At 39.5% G+C, this 17,359-nt stretch overlaps 1 protein-coding gene across 1 annotated transcript; it reads right to left on the bottom strand.

The window, feature by feature from the left end:
• Positions 1 to 7,761: 7,761 nt before the first annotated feature.
• LOC146640003 (SUN domain-containing protein 2-like) lies at positions 7,762 to 15,254 on the bottom strand. The gene is made up of 9 exons (XM_085357069.1): positions 15,244 to 15,254; positions 9,421 to 9,519; positions 9,166 to 9,293; positions 9,008 to 9,063; positions 8,757 to 8,892; positions 8,542 to 8,669; positions 8,266 to 8,439; positions 8,081 to 8,170; positions 7,762 to 7,884 (listed from the first exon to the last, which is right to left on the bottom strand). Exons 2-9 carry the CDS (start codon positions 9,507 to 9,509, stop codon positions 7,762 to 7,764), a joined length of 924 nt encoding a protein of 307 aa, XP_085213195.1. The 5' UTR covers positions 9,510 to 9,519; positions 15,244 to 15,254.
• Positions 15,255 to 17,359: the final 2,105 nt, after the last annotated feature.

Here is a 17,359-nt window from a genome sequence, read left to right as displayed (position 1 = left end):
TTTGATGACAGAAAGTCAGATAAAATAAGCTTTACAACCGATTTCTCATCATATTGACATACCCACAGTGTAACACATATACTTGATATTCAATGAAGGAACTAATCAGTTCTCTTAATTAAGTCTAAAAGTATTACTTTGAGCAAAATCAGATTAATCTAGAATTCTGACTTATTTTCATACTCCTTTACAACGTATAAAGCTCAGTTATCCTTAAACTCATTTTTCTCAGATAACTATACTGTTTCAAAAGAAACATGATGATTATATTACCAGATGTGTATTTTGAGGGTTCAGAAAACTTCAAAAGGGATGAAGGGAACATGATATTCTCCATTTAGTCAGTTTCCTGCAGGAACTTTTCACCTATAAGTAATAGTAAATAGGTAGTACTTACTATAAAGTAGTTTAAAAAAGAATAGGCAGTAGGTACTTTGTAGCAAATGTAAAAGTAGGTCATTAAACTGATATAATAACAGGAAGTAAATGGCATTTTATGTTTCTCAGAGTAAAGCGAACAATTTTTCAGTCATCATTCACTTTATTGAACTTGTTTATTCACATTAAATGAACTTAACTCTGTGACTCATGAGGTGATTTGAAGTGACTCAGTCAGCGAATTCCCATTGTTTAAACAGCTTTCAATGATCTATGTGTCTAAAATGACTGCTGCATATAGTATAACAGCATGATTCTGGTCCTCCTATCATCAGCTCCTTTCACTAATGACTCTAAATTTACTCCAGTGTAAAGCAACTGTTGAGCCCTTAGCACAGCAATCTTAATAATTAACACTTGAACAGCTGTTGCTTCAACCAAGTCTCTTTTTTCAACTTTACTCAACAGTGACACCTCAGTGAGGTATATGTGGACATCATATGCGGACACCACAAACCAGAAATAAGGTACCAGGAGACCAAGAGTGTAGCGCTGAAATGGGAAAATACAATGCAGTAAATGATCAAACTAACTGGCTTTGCCAGGAAAAAATTCTGTTTTTACAGACTTTGGGACTTACATTCAACGACCATTTGAACGCTAGTGGCACAGATTCAACAACATTTCCTCAGACATTTTTCTTCATATTGACAGCATGACAGAGTTGCTACAGATTTGTGGGTTGGAAGTGAACCTGTCACTCCACCACAACTCAAAGCTCCCTACTGAACTGAGATGCAGTAACAAGTGAACAGAAATCGAGACTCATCACATCAGATAACATTTTTCTAGTCTCCTGCTGTCCAATGTTGGTGAGTCTGTGTAAATTAATGGGGGCACAAAGAAAGATCCAAGAATTAATTTCAGTAACCATGACTCCTTCAGTCAGCACCACTGCTCTTGGACTTAAACCCAGGGTTGGCCTTTTAAGGGTCTGACAAAATCAAACCATCGAATTCCATCCAACCATTTTCCTCAGCTTATATAGGACCAGGTCGCAGGGGGCAATAGCCTAAGCAGAGAAGGCCAGACCACTTCTCTCCCTAGTTCCCTTCTCGGGCTTGTCTGGAGCAACACCAAGGCGTTCACAGGCCAGCCGAGAGATATAATCTCTCCTGGGTCTGCCTAGGGGCCTCCTCCCAGTGGGACATCACCCTATCTCTAAGAAAGTGGCCAGTCATCCTTCGCAGAAAGCTCATTTCCGCCGCTTGTATCCCTGATCTTGTTCTTTCCGTCACTACCCAGAGCTCATGGCCATTTGTGACGGCCGGGACACAGACCGACCGCTAAATTAAGAGCTTCGCGCTCTCTTTACCATGACGGACTGGTACAGGATTCGTGTCACTGCAGCCATAGCACCAATCGGTCTGTCGATCTCCCGCTCCCCTCTTACTTAAAGTTCCCCACTTCGGGCATCAACTCATCCCTGACACAGAGTAGGATCTGAGTATTCTAACCAGAGGGTGGAAAAAGGTGAAATTGCACCACCCAGAGGTTATTTTCCGTTATTACAATCATATATACCTAATAAATCATCTTTCTGACAATGTAGGCTACTTACTCAACCAAACAGAATATTATATATCTCATGATTCAGTAAAAGGACTAGATGTTATAGTCCCTGATATTGCATTGCTTTATATGGAGAGAATCTTGAGGGATGGCTTTTATGAGGAAAGGCAGCCCAGAAACTTTACCAGCAGCACACATCGTCAGTATTTTATCTCATAAAATAATTAAAGCTCATTAATCCTGGACATAGGGTCTTAATCTTTCTTTCTCCTCCTAAAGACGATCAGCCATCTTTATGTCTAAAGTCCTGCTACTCTGTGGGATTTTAGTATGCTCCAGTATGCACATCAGCAAACAGAAAAGTGGATGAGACTGAGTAAAATCCCAATTTGACTCATAATTGCACATTATGTCAAATATACCAGCCTGCTATTTGCATTTATATGGCAACTAAAGCCCTCAATCTCAGAGAACATATGCATAGAAGAGCAAGCATTTGGTCACAGACCATTGCTTTTCTTTGTGGCTGATATCATTTCTCAATCGCCTAAGCCCCATTCACACACCCCATGACAATATGCAAAGAATGTCCCTGGGCTAACACTGTATTGCTGCAGCTGAGCAATGCGAGAGGAAGGAGCACTCTGGTTGTTGGAGTTGTTATCAGACTCCATAAGCCTTTAAAAATGTGTAACATATAAGTCATGGACACGAACAAAAGAGGTCTGCTTAATAAGGGTTCTGCATTACCGAAAAACATGCAAAAAAGAAGACATTAAACTAAAATTTTCCTCGAGATGGATGTTTAACCAATTTAAGATAAATAAGATTAATAGTAGCAGCTTTTTTTGGGTGCTTACTTGTAAAACTGGAGTCAGTCTACGTGCTTGACTGGATACTTTTGTGCCTCCAGCAAGAATGGAAGCAGGAACATTTCAGTGTCAAGCAGTTGCATTCCCCACTACACTGAGCAGGCAAAAACATTCAACAGACTGACTGAAGAGTCTGCCAAGAACAGGGAAGAATATTGACATGTGACCTGCTTGTAAAGAGAGGGTCAACTAGTGAACTGGAGCCTTGGGATTCTGCAAGGGACCAGCTGGCAGCTACATAAGGATGTGTGAGGAGCAAATAGCTTCCAGTGTGTATGAAGCTTAATGGTAATTAGTATCGAATCACATCAAAGAGATTAAAGCTGGAACATCTGAAGAGCATTTTAACCCAACCCAGATACTGTACCTTCAGTTAGCGAACGCAGTCATCTGTTCACACCTGATGCATTTGTTTACCTCCTGCGCACATGCGCTTGAAATACGTGTACATCATACGTTTGCCTTTGATGTATCAAAGACTTCTGGGCTATGATGTCAGTGCAAAGTTCGGTCAGCTGTAAGTAGCAGCAGGAGCACTGACTACAACAAATCCATGTTTTTCTGTATTTATTTGATTGATTATTTTTTATTATTTGGCGAAAGTAAGTACTAAATGCCCCTAAAGCAGCAAGGGTGGAGTGTTAGGTGCTACAAGCAGTGTTTAAGGTTGGCTGTACCTAACATTGTAGCCACTAACCCAGCAGAGGTTATCACTGACCTCTCTGCGGTTCACACTGAATACCATGTTCTCTCCCAAGTGTTTAGTAAGGATCGGGCCTTGCCGCTCCCGCCTCACCATCCCTATTACTTTTGTATAGGTCTTCTCCCTAGCGCTTCCTTTCCAAACAGTTGCTTGTACAGTTTCTCAAAGCCTGAGCACGGGGCTATGGAGCACTATATAACGGACTCACTTGCAGCAGGCATTATTCGGCAATCCACATCTCCCCTCGGGGCGGGATTCTTCTTTGTTGATAAGAAGGATAAAACCCTGCGCTCCTGCATTGATTTTCGGGGGTTAAATTAAAAACTGTTAAGAATAAGTGCTAGCTGATAGCATACGCCTTTGAGCTACAGCAGGTGCCACAATCTTTTCTAAACTCGACCTCCACAATGCCTATCATCTGGTCTGCCTTCGAGAAGGGGATAAATGGAAAACTGCTTTCAACACTCACCTGGGACACTTTAAGTACCTCGTTATGACGTTTGGCCTCACCAACCCCCCCAGCTGTGTTTCAGGCCTCTTAAAATATGTTTAATAATTGTTTGTTTATACCACACAGGTCTGCTGTTGAGGCTGAAACATTACATGTCTTATTTCACTTCAGCTACATGATGACAGCAAAAATGTTATGTGACGGCTGTGTGCAGGCAGGAGAAGGACCCAAAGTGCAGACTCCGGAGACAAAGTAACTCAAAACAGCTTTAATGCTGAACTCAAAAGGGTAACAAAAACTAAGACTACAAAATACACCTATGCAGCCAAAACACACAGCAAGATAAAGGTAGATCACAACAATGACAAACTGAAACACAGGGCTTAAATACATAGAGGGAGCAATCAGGGAATGGACAACAGGAGGGAAACACAGCTGCGGCAAATCAGAACTGACAAGACAAGGAAGCGTAAAGTGAACACACTGAGATAAGACAGAGACCTTCAAAGTAAAACAGGAAACACATAACACAGACTGAACAAAGACACAGATTCACATGCAGGCACTACAACAGAGGGAACAGAGACGTGGGACCAGGGCAGACACAGACACTGACTGGACACGGGGATATAGCGGACAGGGGAGACAGCAACTAAGGATTACACAGAGACAAACCATAAGACATAACTCTAACAAAAACCCAAAGACTAGAAATTATAAATAACATAATAAACTAAAAAACCCTGGGTCAACGACCCAGGCATCCTAACAAAAAAAGCCCATACATAAATGTAAAGAGCTCAGCCAAAGCTGTTCTGATCAGTTTTTAGTTTAATGTTAGTATCTTGGTCACATTTTTAATTTGTTTCTCATAAAATAAAATTATACTGGCACAAATTACGTTTTTCTATGTCTTGTCTGTTATGGTAACTCTGTCCATCACAAGCTGTTTAATTTTGTCATGTGACCTGGCGTAAATGGTAAATGGCCTGTATTTGTATAGCGCTTTGCTTAGTCCCTATGGACCCCAAAGCACTTTACACTACATTTCGTCATCCACCTATTCACACATACACTGGTGATGGCAAGCTACATTGTAGCCACAGCTGCCCTGGGGCGCACTGACAGAGGCGTAGAAAGAGATTGAAGTCCCCGCCCATCCACATCACAGCTAAGAGACAGTAAAAGGTCTCAATATTCAGCCTTATGTGAGTAAAAATGATCAGAGTGCTAAAATAGAGCTTTTCTCTATTTCCAAATAGTGAAAATTTTTTATTCATAAGGATATAAATCAAAATATGTTTGATCAGTATGAGAAAAGCAGTTTGAATAGTAGACATAGCTGTTGTAATGTCTGAGTGTTTGAGGGTGTGTGTGTGTATGAGTACATGTGCCAGCTTCAACCTTGGCAGTTTTGTGTGTTTTTGGAGAAATGCAGGAAGATAAGAACTGTGTCGCCAACTCATCATCCAAATAATCCTAAATCAGAAGAATAGCATAAGCGTTGCAATTCTTAAACACAGAGCGGTTTATATGTGGTTTTGCTGATGGTTAACACCGTTGCACAATCAGGGGGAACCGCAGCCCAAATTGTGAACCTGTGAATAGATTTCAAATTCAAATTCAAATTTTATTTGTCACGTACACAGTCATACACAGTACGATATGCAGTGAAATGCTTACACAACTGCTCGTGACCTAAAGAAAAAAAGAAAAGGCTATGAATAAGATAGGAAATAAATATGAAAATTAAAAAGGGTAAATTTAACTAGGAAGGAATAAAATAAAATAAAATATAAAAATTTAAGTTAAAAATGAAATAACTGTACAACACAAATTAGAATGAAGGGTAAATTTAACTGGGAAAGAATAAGATAAAATATATAAGTTAAAGTTGAAAATAAAATAACTGTACAACAAAATACACAATACACAGTATAGAAGTATATAAGAATGTGTGAAGAAATATATATATATATATATATATATATATATATATATACAATAACAACAGCTGTACAAGTATTAAATGGAATTGAGGAAATATAATGTCCAGTGTTGTGCAATCCACATTTGTGTCTTGATTTAAGTGATGAAGTGAAAACAAAGTCCAGAATGTCCAGTGTGTGTGTAAGAACCATATGTGTGGGTCAGTACTGTGTGGTGGTGTGATTGAGAGACCGTATCGCCTGCGGGAAGAAGCTCCTCCTCAGTCTCTCTGTGTTGGTCTTCAGGGAGCGGAATCGCTTTCCTGACCTCAACAGAGAGAACAGTCCGTTGTTGGGATGGCTGAGGTCCTTCACGATCTTCCTGGCCTTGGTCCAGCACCGCCTGCTGGAATTTTTGGCTTTTCATCTGCTCATTTTTGCCGTGTTAGATGGTTAATTCAGAAGGATTTGATTAACATCATATTTCTGAATGCCCAGCTGCTTTCCTGTTGGGTGATTTTCATCAACTTGGAACACTGGGATAAGTGCTTTTTTAGATCCAGTTGTGCTTAAATGCTTATATTGTCAATAATTTTATGAACATATATATATTTTATTAGAAAGTGGGTCTGTTTGCCATACCTTTGTTATAGTGGTGGTGGAGATGCACGCACACATGCACAGTGACATTTTATGCCTGCTCCAGAACACAGTCAATACTCTGACCACAAGTTTGCATCATGGTGCTGATCCAGATCCAGAATCCTTATCTTATTGTTTATTCCTAGTGCTATAATAAAAAAGTAATAAAAACAAAAAAATAAAGTAATAAATTGTTGAGAAGCACTAATGCAGCAAAGTGTTCGCAGGTTGCCTCTGTGGTGGCCATCTTATTTTCCCTGCCTCGGTTGAAGCTCTTTTATAGGCCAGTCTGAATTGAGAAGGCGTAGCCTCAGATTATTTAAAACTGGCAGCTTCATAACATAAATATAACTTTGTATAAAATGTATTTATGATTAGTCAGTTTGTTTGACTATCCACTCTGTGCAAGGAAGAAAGGCTATTAAATGTTTAAAGTGCAGAGATAGAATAATTTTACTGCTGTAAAATCAGCATTTTGTCATATTTGAAATAAAAATCTAATATAATGTGTTTCTTCACGTATTTTCTTTTAAAATACAGTCTGTCTTTTTGCATAATATTATATATATATATATGATAATAATCCATAATTATGTGGATATACATATCAAATATCAGTTTTTAGTGATATATACATCTATAAATTCTTATTGTTTAGAATAAATCTGCAGCAAAAGTTATGATGGTAACAGTGGTACCCAGGGTAAGTAGTAAGCCACCTTTGTACACCTGAAAACCCATTCAAACCTCAAGTCTCCTCATTAATCCTTAAATCCTATTTCACAGTATAAGTCTGTCATATCAGAGCACATTCAACATAGACTTGAATTTTATTAAGGGGAAAACCGTGTGGCTCTAGTGCTTTTCATCTGTCTTACTGTTCAGTACGTGAAATCTAAACAGATTGTTCGAGGTGTTTTGTAATTAGTAATTTTGTATCATAATATACACAGTCATTTAAGAACTTTCAAAGGACACACATGATTTTTTTTAAAGCAATGTTTTAATAAATTAAATTAAATAAATGAAATGAAATGAAAAATATTTAATTAAAAAAGAAAAAGGAAAGAGAGAAAACCCCAACAATATGACGACCGGCTGGGTGTGAGGCGCATCAGACTACAAACTGTTAACTAGAGTTACGTGGAGGACGGATGTTTCTCTCTTTTTCCATTTATACTTAACTCCACCACAGTCCTGCATGTCTCCACAGTTTTAGTGTTCATGCCATGCTAGTTTGCCATGAACTCTAAAACTGTAGATACACGAGTACTGGGAGTTGCCCCAGTTGTCATGAATCCGTAGTGTCACGTACTTCACCACACTGATGTTAGATTCCTGTGAGACAAGAAAGATAAATAGCAGTTAGTTGAACAAAACCAATGTGACTGTTAAAAAGGTGACAAGATGGTAAAATCAGAGATATTATCATTACTACAAGAGGATATAGGGGATAATCTACAATTATTATTTTCTAAAAAGTTGGTAAAAAAAAAAGTGTATGTGCATGTGAACAATGACACAGTGGACTCACGGCTATCTTAAATGTTTGAAGCGGCCCTCCCTTTGGGTCATATTGAAAGGTACCCAGATAAATGACTGGATCCTCAGCATGTTGATTTCCCTGAGACACAAAGAGATGCATATCAAGTTTTTCTATAACACACTGTAATGTATGCAGAAGTTCAATCGTGTGGTACTGAGGAATCTGTGACTTACAAATACTGAAAACTTCCTGGGCGCACTTGACACGGTCAGATATGGAGATAGCATCTGTGGTATGTGCCCCAGTGACACGTGGCTGATCGTGATGTATTGGGCCAGGCCAATTGAAATCTGTCCCTGGCTACCACCAAATGCCCAGCACTGACCTGGAAGCATTGGTGCCCGGCCCTAAAGAGGGGAACCAAAAGGAAAATAGAGTTGAGTAAAGGGCAAAGCAGTCGGGCTGTTATATCATGACATATTTTGCTTTGTGGAATACGTTTTTTTTACCTCAAGAAGGATTCTTGGGCTTCTGTATGGTCGCTGGTTGGGACAAATCAACGTGAAACCAAAGATTCGTAGCACCGGTTTATCAGGGGGATAGCTTTCTGACGTCTTATCGTAAATTATTCTAGCTCCTATAGATAAAAAACAGTGAGAAAGAAATTCCAAAACAACAACATATTTTCTTTGGACCTAACTGACAGTTTGAGTTTCTGACTTACCGAGTGACTCCAGGGCAAAGTTTGGCATCCTGTCTGCCACCGGAACTAGAAAGTCTATTTTCTCTTTCAGACTGGCCAGTTCACTTTGAAGCTCCTCGAGTTGTTTCCAAGCCTGCTTGGAGCTTGTAGTGAATATCTATAATTGCAAAAAGAATTTGTTTATGTTTAATGTAAACACCTTTACAATATTACTTTCTGTTCAGGATTGTTTTCCTTTTATTGTTCTTCTAAACTGCATAAGTACGCCATACCTTTGTCATGATGACAGAGGGGATGCCGGTGAAAACTGCCAGACTGAAGAGTAGACCTGGTGGATGAAGAGAAATCATGTGATAAGACGTTAATTCAAAAGAAAATCACATATTGCTACTGGAGAGGATGTAATGGTTTGTGGAAAGGGATCATTTACCAAAAGAGAAGACCAGAAAGATGAGGAGAAATGTCTTTCTTTTTGTTGAGCCACATCCAGGCTCCAAGTCATGTTCAAAGTGACGTTCTTCGCCGTTTCGGAAATGAAATCGACGCCTTTTGAAAACTCTGAATGAAATAAAACCAAATGAGAACAAAAGTCTGCTTGAGAACTGCTGACTGTTTAATGAAAGCATACATGACATGGGTGTATACACACGTTTGACAGCAAAAAAATATGCATACAAACACTTACCTATACAGTCTCTCCTTATAGGAGATGACTGGTTCGCCGGTGCTATTATAATAGCCATTAGACTGTAACCGACTGCTTCTTTTCAGCATAGCTGTGAAAGACAAATATGGAAAGAATTGTTTTTTTAAATACAAATATAGAACATATATTGTGCAACAAAATCTTACAGACCTTGTTGCCTTCTTTGGGAAATCATAGTTTAAAGATTTGGTACTTACTTTCACCAAATAATCAGAATAATCAGTAAAGTCAGATAAACGGGATTCGTTGCAGTTAATGCTGTCCTATCGAGACTTCTTGCTGCTAAGTTAATCTTGCGAATTTTTGACGTCATACGAAATGCTTTGCTCTTTCCACCTTATGACGTACACGTGTTCCTAGCGCATGCGCACAGAAGGTAAACAACTCCGCTAACGGTAGGTACAATATCTGGGTTGGGTTGAAATGCTCTTCAAATGTTCCAGCTTTAATCTCTCTTATGTTGACGTGATTCGACACTACTTACCATTAAGCTGCGTACACACTGGAAGCTATTTGGTCCTCGCACATCGCTATGCAGCTGCCAGCCGGTCCCATGCGGATGTCCGAGGCTCCGGTTGCCTAGGTGACCGTTTGTTTACGAGCAGGAAAGAGGAAAAAAAGTTGGAATAAATTGCGATGAGCTGTGAAATCAATTTAGTGTCCTCTTTTTTCCATGCAGAACCCTTATGAGGCAGATCTCTTTTGTTTGTGTCCATGATTTATATAGTCTGATAACAACTCCAACAACCAGAGTGCTCATACCTCTCGCATTGCTCAACTGCAGCAATACAGTGGTTTGCATATTGTCATGAGTGTGTGAATGGGGCTCAGGCGAGTGAGAATTGATATCAGCCACTAAGAAATGCTTGCTCTTCTATGCATATGTTCTCTGAGGGTTTTAGTTGCCCTGTAAATGCAAATAGCAGGCTGGTATATTTGACATAATGTGCAATTATGAGTCACATTGGAATTTTACTCTCAGTCTCATCCACTTTTCTGTTTGCAGCGTATGATGTGCAGCAGACATGCTCATAAAATCCCACAGGGTAGGAGGACTTTAGACATAAAGTATGTTGTTCGTCTTTAGGAGAAGAAAAAAGATTAAGATTTTTCAGGATTAATGAGCTTTAATTACTTTATGAGATATATAATATTTTATTTGGTTGAGTAAGCAACCTACATTGTCAGAAAGATAAATTGTTAGGTCTATATGATTGTAATAAAGGAAAATAGCCGCTGGTAGTGCAATTGTACCTTTTTCTCTTTATTCACAAAGGCTGTCGATTTGGTTGGAATACTCAGATCTGTGGCTGCTGACATGCCTCAGTGTGAGTGCACTCTTAGCACTCTGTGTTTGTCAAACACCAATTAATTATTTATATTTATTTTTTGCAACTTCCTTTTATTAAATCATACATTTCATAAGTCAGACATTCTCTGAGATTAGTGGCTCCAGTATATTGCTCTGACCAACCAAACACAGCAAGATCAGACTGTGAACAAGCTCTGAGCGAGGCCTGTTATCAGAATCACCGTTCCGTTTCTGATTCATTATACTGGTTAACTGAAACATATTTATTTTTCTTTATTTTTTTATTTAACATGCCAGTATTGAGCAATTGAGCATGCCTAACTCTCATTAAAACCAAATATAAGTTATGCTAACTGGTACATATTCATGTTTAATATGTTTTGTTATATTTTGATTTGTTTTTTAAAAAAAATATGATTTATGAAATGCTGAACAGGTCACTTCAAGTATGTGTCATATTTGTGTGACACTGTTGAGCGAATGTGATTAAATAATAATGATATCTTGATTAAAGTATGATGTAAGCCCAGTGTGCAGGGCTGTTATATGCCTAATGGGGAAGGTGGTGACATATTATTAATTGTTATGTTCATATCAAGGTTTTAGCTGTTAATTTAATTATAATCTCAGCTGTGGGTTAAGGTTTATCTGGGAAATTCTGTAAGAGGTTGAAAATGGATATACACTTAAACAATGTTTTGTTTTGTTTTTGTGTACCACACAGGTGTGCTGTTGAGACGGAAACATTACATGCCTTATTACACTCGTGCCACATGGTGGCAGCAAAAACTCGCCAGTTGCACAGTGAGCAGCAAGTGCCTGCTGAACAAAGATAAAAACTCACTAACAGTGTCTATTTACATGAATCAACATTTCTTAGACAGCATTTTGATATGAAACAGTAGAGGTAAACATAAGTATTACTAACAACACTATTAAAGGTTGGATTGTGTTTAGTTTATACAACAAGTGAAACTATTTCTAAATAGAGACATTATAAAGTTTAACAAGAATTAAATTTTTTAAAAATTCATTTCTTTTGCTCCTTTTAGAAAAATCTATTTCCAGTGGATACACTAGTATAAATGCCTTCTGTGGGCTGTAGCAGCGTTGTTTGCATGTTTCTTTTGTTATTTTCTCACTACAGGGAGTGCAGAATTATTAGGCAAGTTGTATTTTTGAGGAATAATTTTATTATTGAACAACAACCATGTTCTCAATGAACCCAAAAAACTCATTGATATCAAAGCTGAATGTTTTTGGAAGTAGTTTGTAGTTTGTTTGTAGTTTTAGCTATTTTAGGGGGATATCTGTGTGCAGGTGACTATTACTGTGCAGAATTATTAGGCAACTTAACAAAAAAACAAATATATACCCATTTCAATTATTTATTTTTACCAGTGAAACCAATATAACATCTCCACATTCACAAATATACATTTCTGACATTCAAAAACAAAACAAAAACAAATCAGCGACCAATATAGCCACCTTTCTTTGCAAGGACACTCAAAAGCCTGCCATCCATGGATTCTGTCAGTGTTTTGATCTGTTCACCATCAACATTGCGTGCAGCAGCAACCACAGCCTCCCAGACACTGTTCAGAGAGGTGTACTGTTTTCCCTCCTTGTAAATCTCACATTTGATGATGGACCACAGGTTCTCAATGGGGTTCAGATCAGGTGAACAAGGTGGCCATGTCATTAGTTTTTCTTCTTTTATACCCTTTCTTGCCAGCCACGCTGTGGAGTACTTGGACGCGTGTGATGGAGCATTGTCCTGCATGAAAATCATGTTTTTCTTGAAGGATGCAGACTTCTTCCTGTACCACTGCTTGAAAAAGGTGTCTTCCAGAAACTGGCAGTAGGACTGGGAGTTGAGCTTGACGCCATCCTCAACCCGAAAAGGCCCCACAAGCTCATCTTTGATGATACTAGCCCAAACCAGTACTCCACCTCCACCTTGCTGGCGTCTGAGTCGGACTGGAGCTCTCTGCCCTTTACCAATCCAGCCACGGGCCCATCCATCTGGCCCATCAAGACTCACTCTCATTTCATCAGTCCATAAAACCTTAGAAAAATCAGTCTTGAGATATTTCTTGGCCCAGTCTTGACGTTTCAGCTTGTGTGTCTTGTTCAGTGGTGGTCGTCTTTCAGCCTTTCTTACCTTGGCCATGTCTCTGAGTATTGCACACCTTGTGCTTTTGGGCACTCCAGTGATGTTGCAGCTCTGAAATATGGCCAAACTGGTGGCAAGTGGCATCTTGGCAGCTGCACGCTTGACTTTTCTCAGTTCATGGGCAGTTATTTTGCGCCTTGGTTTTTCCACACGCTTCTTGCGACCCTGTTGACTATTTTGAATGAAACGCTTGATTGTTCAATGATCACGCTTCAGAAGCTTTGCAATTTTGAGACTGCTGCATCCCTCTGCAAGATATCTCACTATTTTTGACTTTTCTGAGCCTGTCAAGTCCTTCTTTTGACCCATTTTGCCAAAGGAAAGGACGTTGCCTAATAATTATGCACACCTGATATAGGGTGTTGATGTCATTAGACCACACCCCTTCTCATTACAGAGATGCACATCACCTAATATGCTTAATTGGTAGTAGGCTTTCGAGCCTATACAGCTTGGAGTAAGACAACATGCATGAAGAGGATGATGTGGACAAAATACTCATTTGCCTAATAATTCTGCACTCCCTGTATATGCTGCAACTTCTCAGTGGTTACCCAGCATGGCCCCTGCAGCGTTGGTGGCTGTTCCTTATACTGCCTTCTCCTGGTCCCGGCGCAGTACTGCAAGAGAAGGAGAATTATAAAATACTCCCCAGCTTTACCAGCCCAGCTTCTTCTGGTATTGCCCTCCACCCTGAACCCTCCAGCTTCAACTCTCACCATGCTGTTGAGCCACAGCCACATCCCACAGCCGCGGGTGATATTCACATTTTACTTTTAATTAAAATCACAGATGTTTTAAAATTACTTTTCAAACTCTTGTCAAATGTCCTTGCTCTACTGGATGTCATGAGTATGATGGATTTCCTTACTGCTCTGAAGATCTGCCTCAGAGACAGGAAACCAAATAACTAAACTGATTACAGTGTGCCTGTGTCAGGGTGTTTTAAAGGGTGAAATGGGTCATGCTTGAATTTTAGGCGTGATTTTAAAGGCCTCTGAAAAATAATTGTTCTAGTAAAGTCAGAATTGCACTGTAGATGCAAGGATAACTGGCATGTAATATCTGCAATATGCACAGTATTCCATTGTTTTTTAGGTGCAATGCAATGCAAACCCTGGTGCCAACATTTCTGTGGTTTGAGTTTTAGTTAAAAAGAAAGAAAAAAAAGTTCTCCTTAGGTTTTGAAGATGTCTTGATTTTCAGGACTTTCCAGCACATTATAGATGAAAATGTAATAGCACAAAGAAACACAGACAGAGAGGGAGAAATCAGATTTGAACGTAGCACTGCAGGGCATGTGTTGACAACTCCTTCAGTTATCTCAAGAACATCAGTAGCGATGGTTGTGTTGCCTTTAGGGCTCAGGCTAGTACTTGTAACACTAGCACCCTGACAGGCCAACATAGTTTTCTCACCTCCACCTCGGTTTGATTGACAGTAGAGGAGTTATCTTCTCTTGTCAGTTCGATGGGTTGAAAATGATTCCTTCAGTTTCCAACATGTTACCCTTAGAGCTGCAGGGGCTCTCTCAATTCCACCTTTTTATTTTTGTTTTTAACACCTTCCTTGAGACAAAGGGTGAGAGAAGAAAAATGGATGTTATACCTCTGACTGGCTCAAATGGGGTCGGACAACGAGGCTTTGTGGCTTTAGATGGCTGCTGCAGTTCAGTAACATGCTTTGATATGAGGGATAATGTCTTTGAAAGAAAAGAAGAAAGGAAAAGAGATGAAAGAGTCACGTTTAATGTCTCCAGCCGTTTGGGGCTGTCTGATGCAGCCCTGCACTTTCTTGTGTTCAGGTTCAGTTTAGTCTTGCTCACAAATGAAGCCGTTACCACAGATTGCAGATGTCACGAATGCAGCCAGTTAGAGCATTAAACATAATAATTATACTGAGAAGGATGAAAGGCCTATGGGCAGGTCCATTATATTATTATTTTCAGTGTATAATTAATGAGTTCTTTAAATGCTTTTATTTAAAAGGTGAATGGGAAGACAAAAGGAAGAAAATGTAAAAAGAAAATCTCTATATTGGGATTTACTTCCATTTTTAAACTGCACAATGTATAGAAATCTGAAAGCTCTGGACAGGACTTTAAAGGGGACGTCATTAAATGTGTAAAATAACTAAGTCCACTCTTACTGCTTCCAAAGGAATAAAGAGGGTCAGTAAGCAGCTAGATCCTGCTAATCGAATGCACTTGATTAACTGATCGTCATAATTTGTTTTCATTTTTATTTTTATATATGTATCATGTAACAATGCCAAAGCTGAGAGGCAGAGAAAAGAGAAGGAAAAAAGGAGAAAAAATAGGTGAATCGATAAGACTAAAAGGTCAAAGCACAAATAAAGTGGAACGGGTCATCAACTGCTGCATCTGCAACAAAGACAAACAGCACCTGAAAGGGGAAAAAATAGATACACAAACGTGTGTGTGTGTGTGTGTGTGTGTGTGTGTGTGTGTGTGTGTGTGTGTGTGTGTGGTGAGCGTGAGACAAACAATGAGGGTGGGAAACTGCAATAACGGCCCCTGGGGCCCAAAGGCTGACAGAGCAAAGTCCAGGAGGCCCGGCCAGTTCACGGACCCCCAAAAGAGCTGAAGACCCGAGGACACATGTCCTGATCTACCACGGTCTACCATCGCATGTCTAGAGCCCCAAAAGACCAGAAGCAACAGGCAGCCGACTCTGCCAGAGGCCGGGTGTCGGAGTACGAGCTGAGGGCAGGGCGCCAACGTTCTTTTTCACATCTGGGGTGTAGCTGTAGGATGGGAATAACAGTGCGCTGGTTGGTCCAGCACTATGGGCGAGACTTTAATGTATTGCATTAGATGAAGGGCTAAAATAATGTTCAACAATTAATGGTCGCAAGTAGAAATCTGTGATTCAATTCAGACTACTTTTAAATGTCCTGATAAAGATAAACTGTATTTCCTTAACCTTTAATCTGTTTTCTCATCTTCCCTCATTTACCTTCCTGATTATGCACTGCCTTGGTATCATAATATCCTCGACATGATAAATATTGATAAAGTAGCATGCATGATCGTTTAGCTTTTAAATCCAACAACAACAACGAGAACAGCAGAGCTGCTAGCATGGCTGCAGAGCCATTGAATAGTAACAGTTCAGTTTCTCAATGTGTATTGGAAGAATTTTATATTTAATACATTTTATTCACATTTTGTGACATTTATTAGTTTTTCAGAAATGCACAAACTTCTGAGGAGTAGATAAACTGCGGCTTTATGAATGTTCACTTACAAGCGTGTAGCGACAGGCTCATTCTTCAAGCTAATTGCTGTCAGTTTTAAATGCTGTTCATGCAAATTTAAAAAAAACCCCAACAACTCCTGACAAGACTAGGTCAGCATTAAACATGCTGCTATGCATACTGAAATTTATCTACATCTACATTTTCACATGCTTCTCACTATGTCACAGCATTTATATGTGCTTTCCGTTGTGCTTGCACAGCACATCAGGGCATCTGCTATGATCTAGACACTTTATGGTACAGGAGGAGAAAAAACGGGCACGGTCAGCTGTGCTTAAATGATGCCTTTTGGGTCTGTTCAGAAATTTTCTGTTTAGAAAAGTCACGCAAACACATTTGTACAGGATTTAAAATCAGCTCAATCGCTAACAAAGGCAAAACACAGTGTGCACAACAGAGAAATGAGACTTCCCCCAGCGAAACGAAACCTGAGCAGGGTCGGTCGGTTCTGAAATCTACCACACTGGCATCTACCAGAGCCAAAACCTCACTGTGGAAGTTTGGAAAGCAGAGTGGAGTGACAGCATTTCCTGCATCCATTTAGAATACCGCAATATGGAAAACATTTAAACCTCTTAAAGAAGAAAAGTCAAGTCGTACAGTGGTTGCGCAGTGATTGTTTTTTTAATTTATTTGTGTGTGTGTGTGTGTGTGTGTGTGTGTGGGGGGGGGGGGGGGCACTGGTATTTTGGATAAATGCAAGTTTTGTAAGTGGAATCTTTTATCTGTGAACAATAAGAAATTGAAAACAGGACTGGTTTTGATATTTGATGGTGTGGTCTCGTGCTGTAGCTATCGTCCGGGTGGTGTGGCTCTACTCCAGCATAACCAGCCATGATATTTTCACTAACCACTATTGAACCACTATTTGACAACCATATGTTGTGTGCTTTTTCATTGTTTTCAGATACATGCCTTTCAAAAAGATGGAGGAAAGAAGCAAGCTAGCCCCGATCTAGTTGTTATTTGATGTCTGGCAGATTTATGCAACATGTAAGAATAAGACATCATATGCATTCAGCTTTTATGAACACTAATAGTGCCATGGATTTGGTTTTTTCCCCAATCTCTAGTCTAGGCTGGGTTAAGCACATATTGCTTCCTAGTGTTCCCCGTGTGGCTGAAGAGTGTCCCCACCGAGCTGC

Source organism: Diplotaxodon limnothrissa, linkage group LG1, assembly GCF_057381915.1.
Source record: "Diplotaxodon limnothrissa isolate DT_005_m linkage group LG1, D_limnothrissa_male_GT1.1, whole genome shotgun sequence".
NCBI lineage: Eukaryota > Metazoa > Chordata > Actinopteri > Cichliformes > Cichlidae > Diplotaxodon > Diplotaxodon limnothrissa.
The sequence above is the reverse complement of the archived record's forward strand: the minus strand, read 5'-3'. Positions and strand labels throughout refer to the sequence as shown.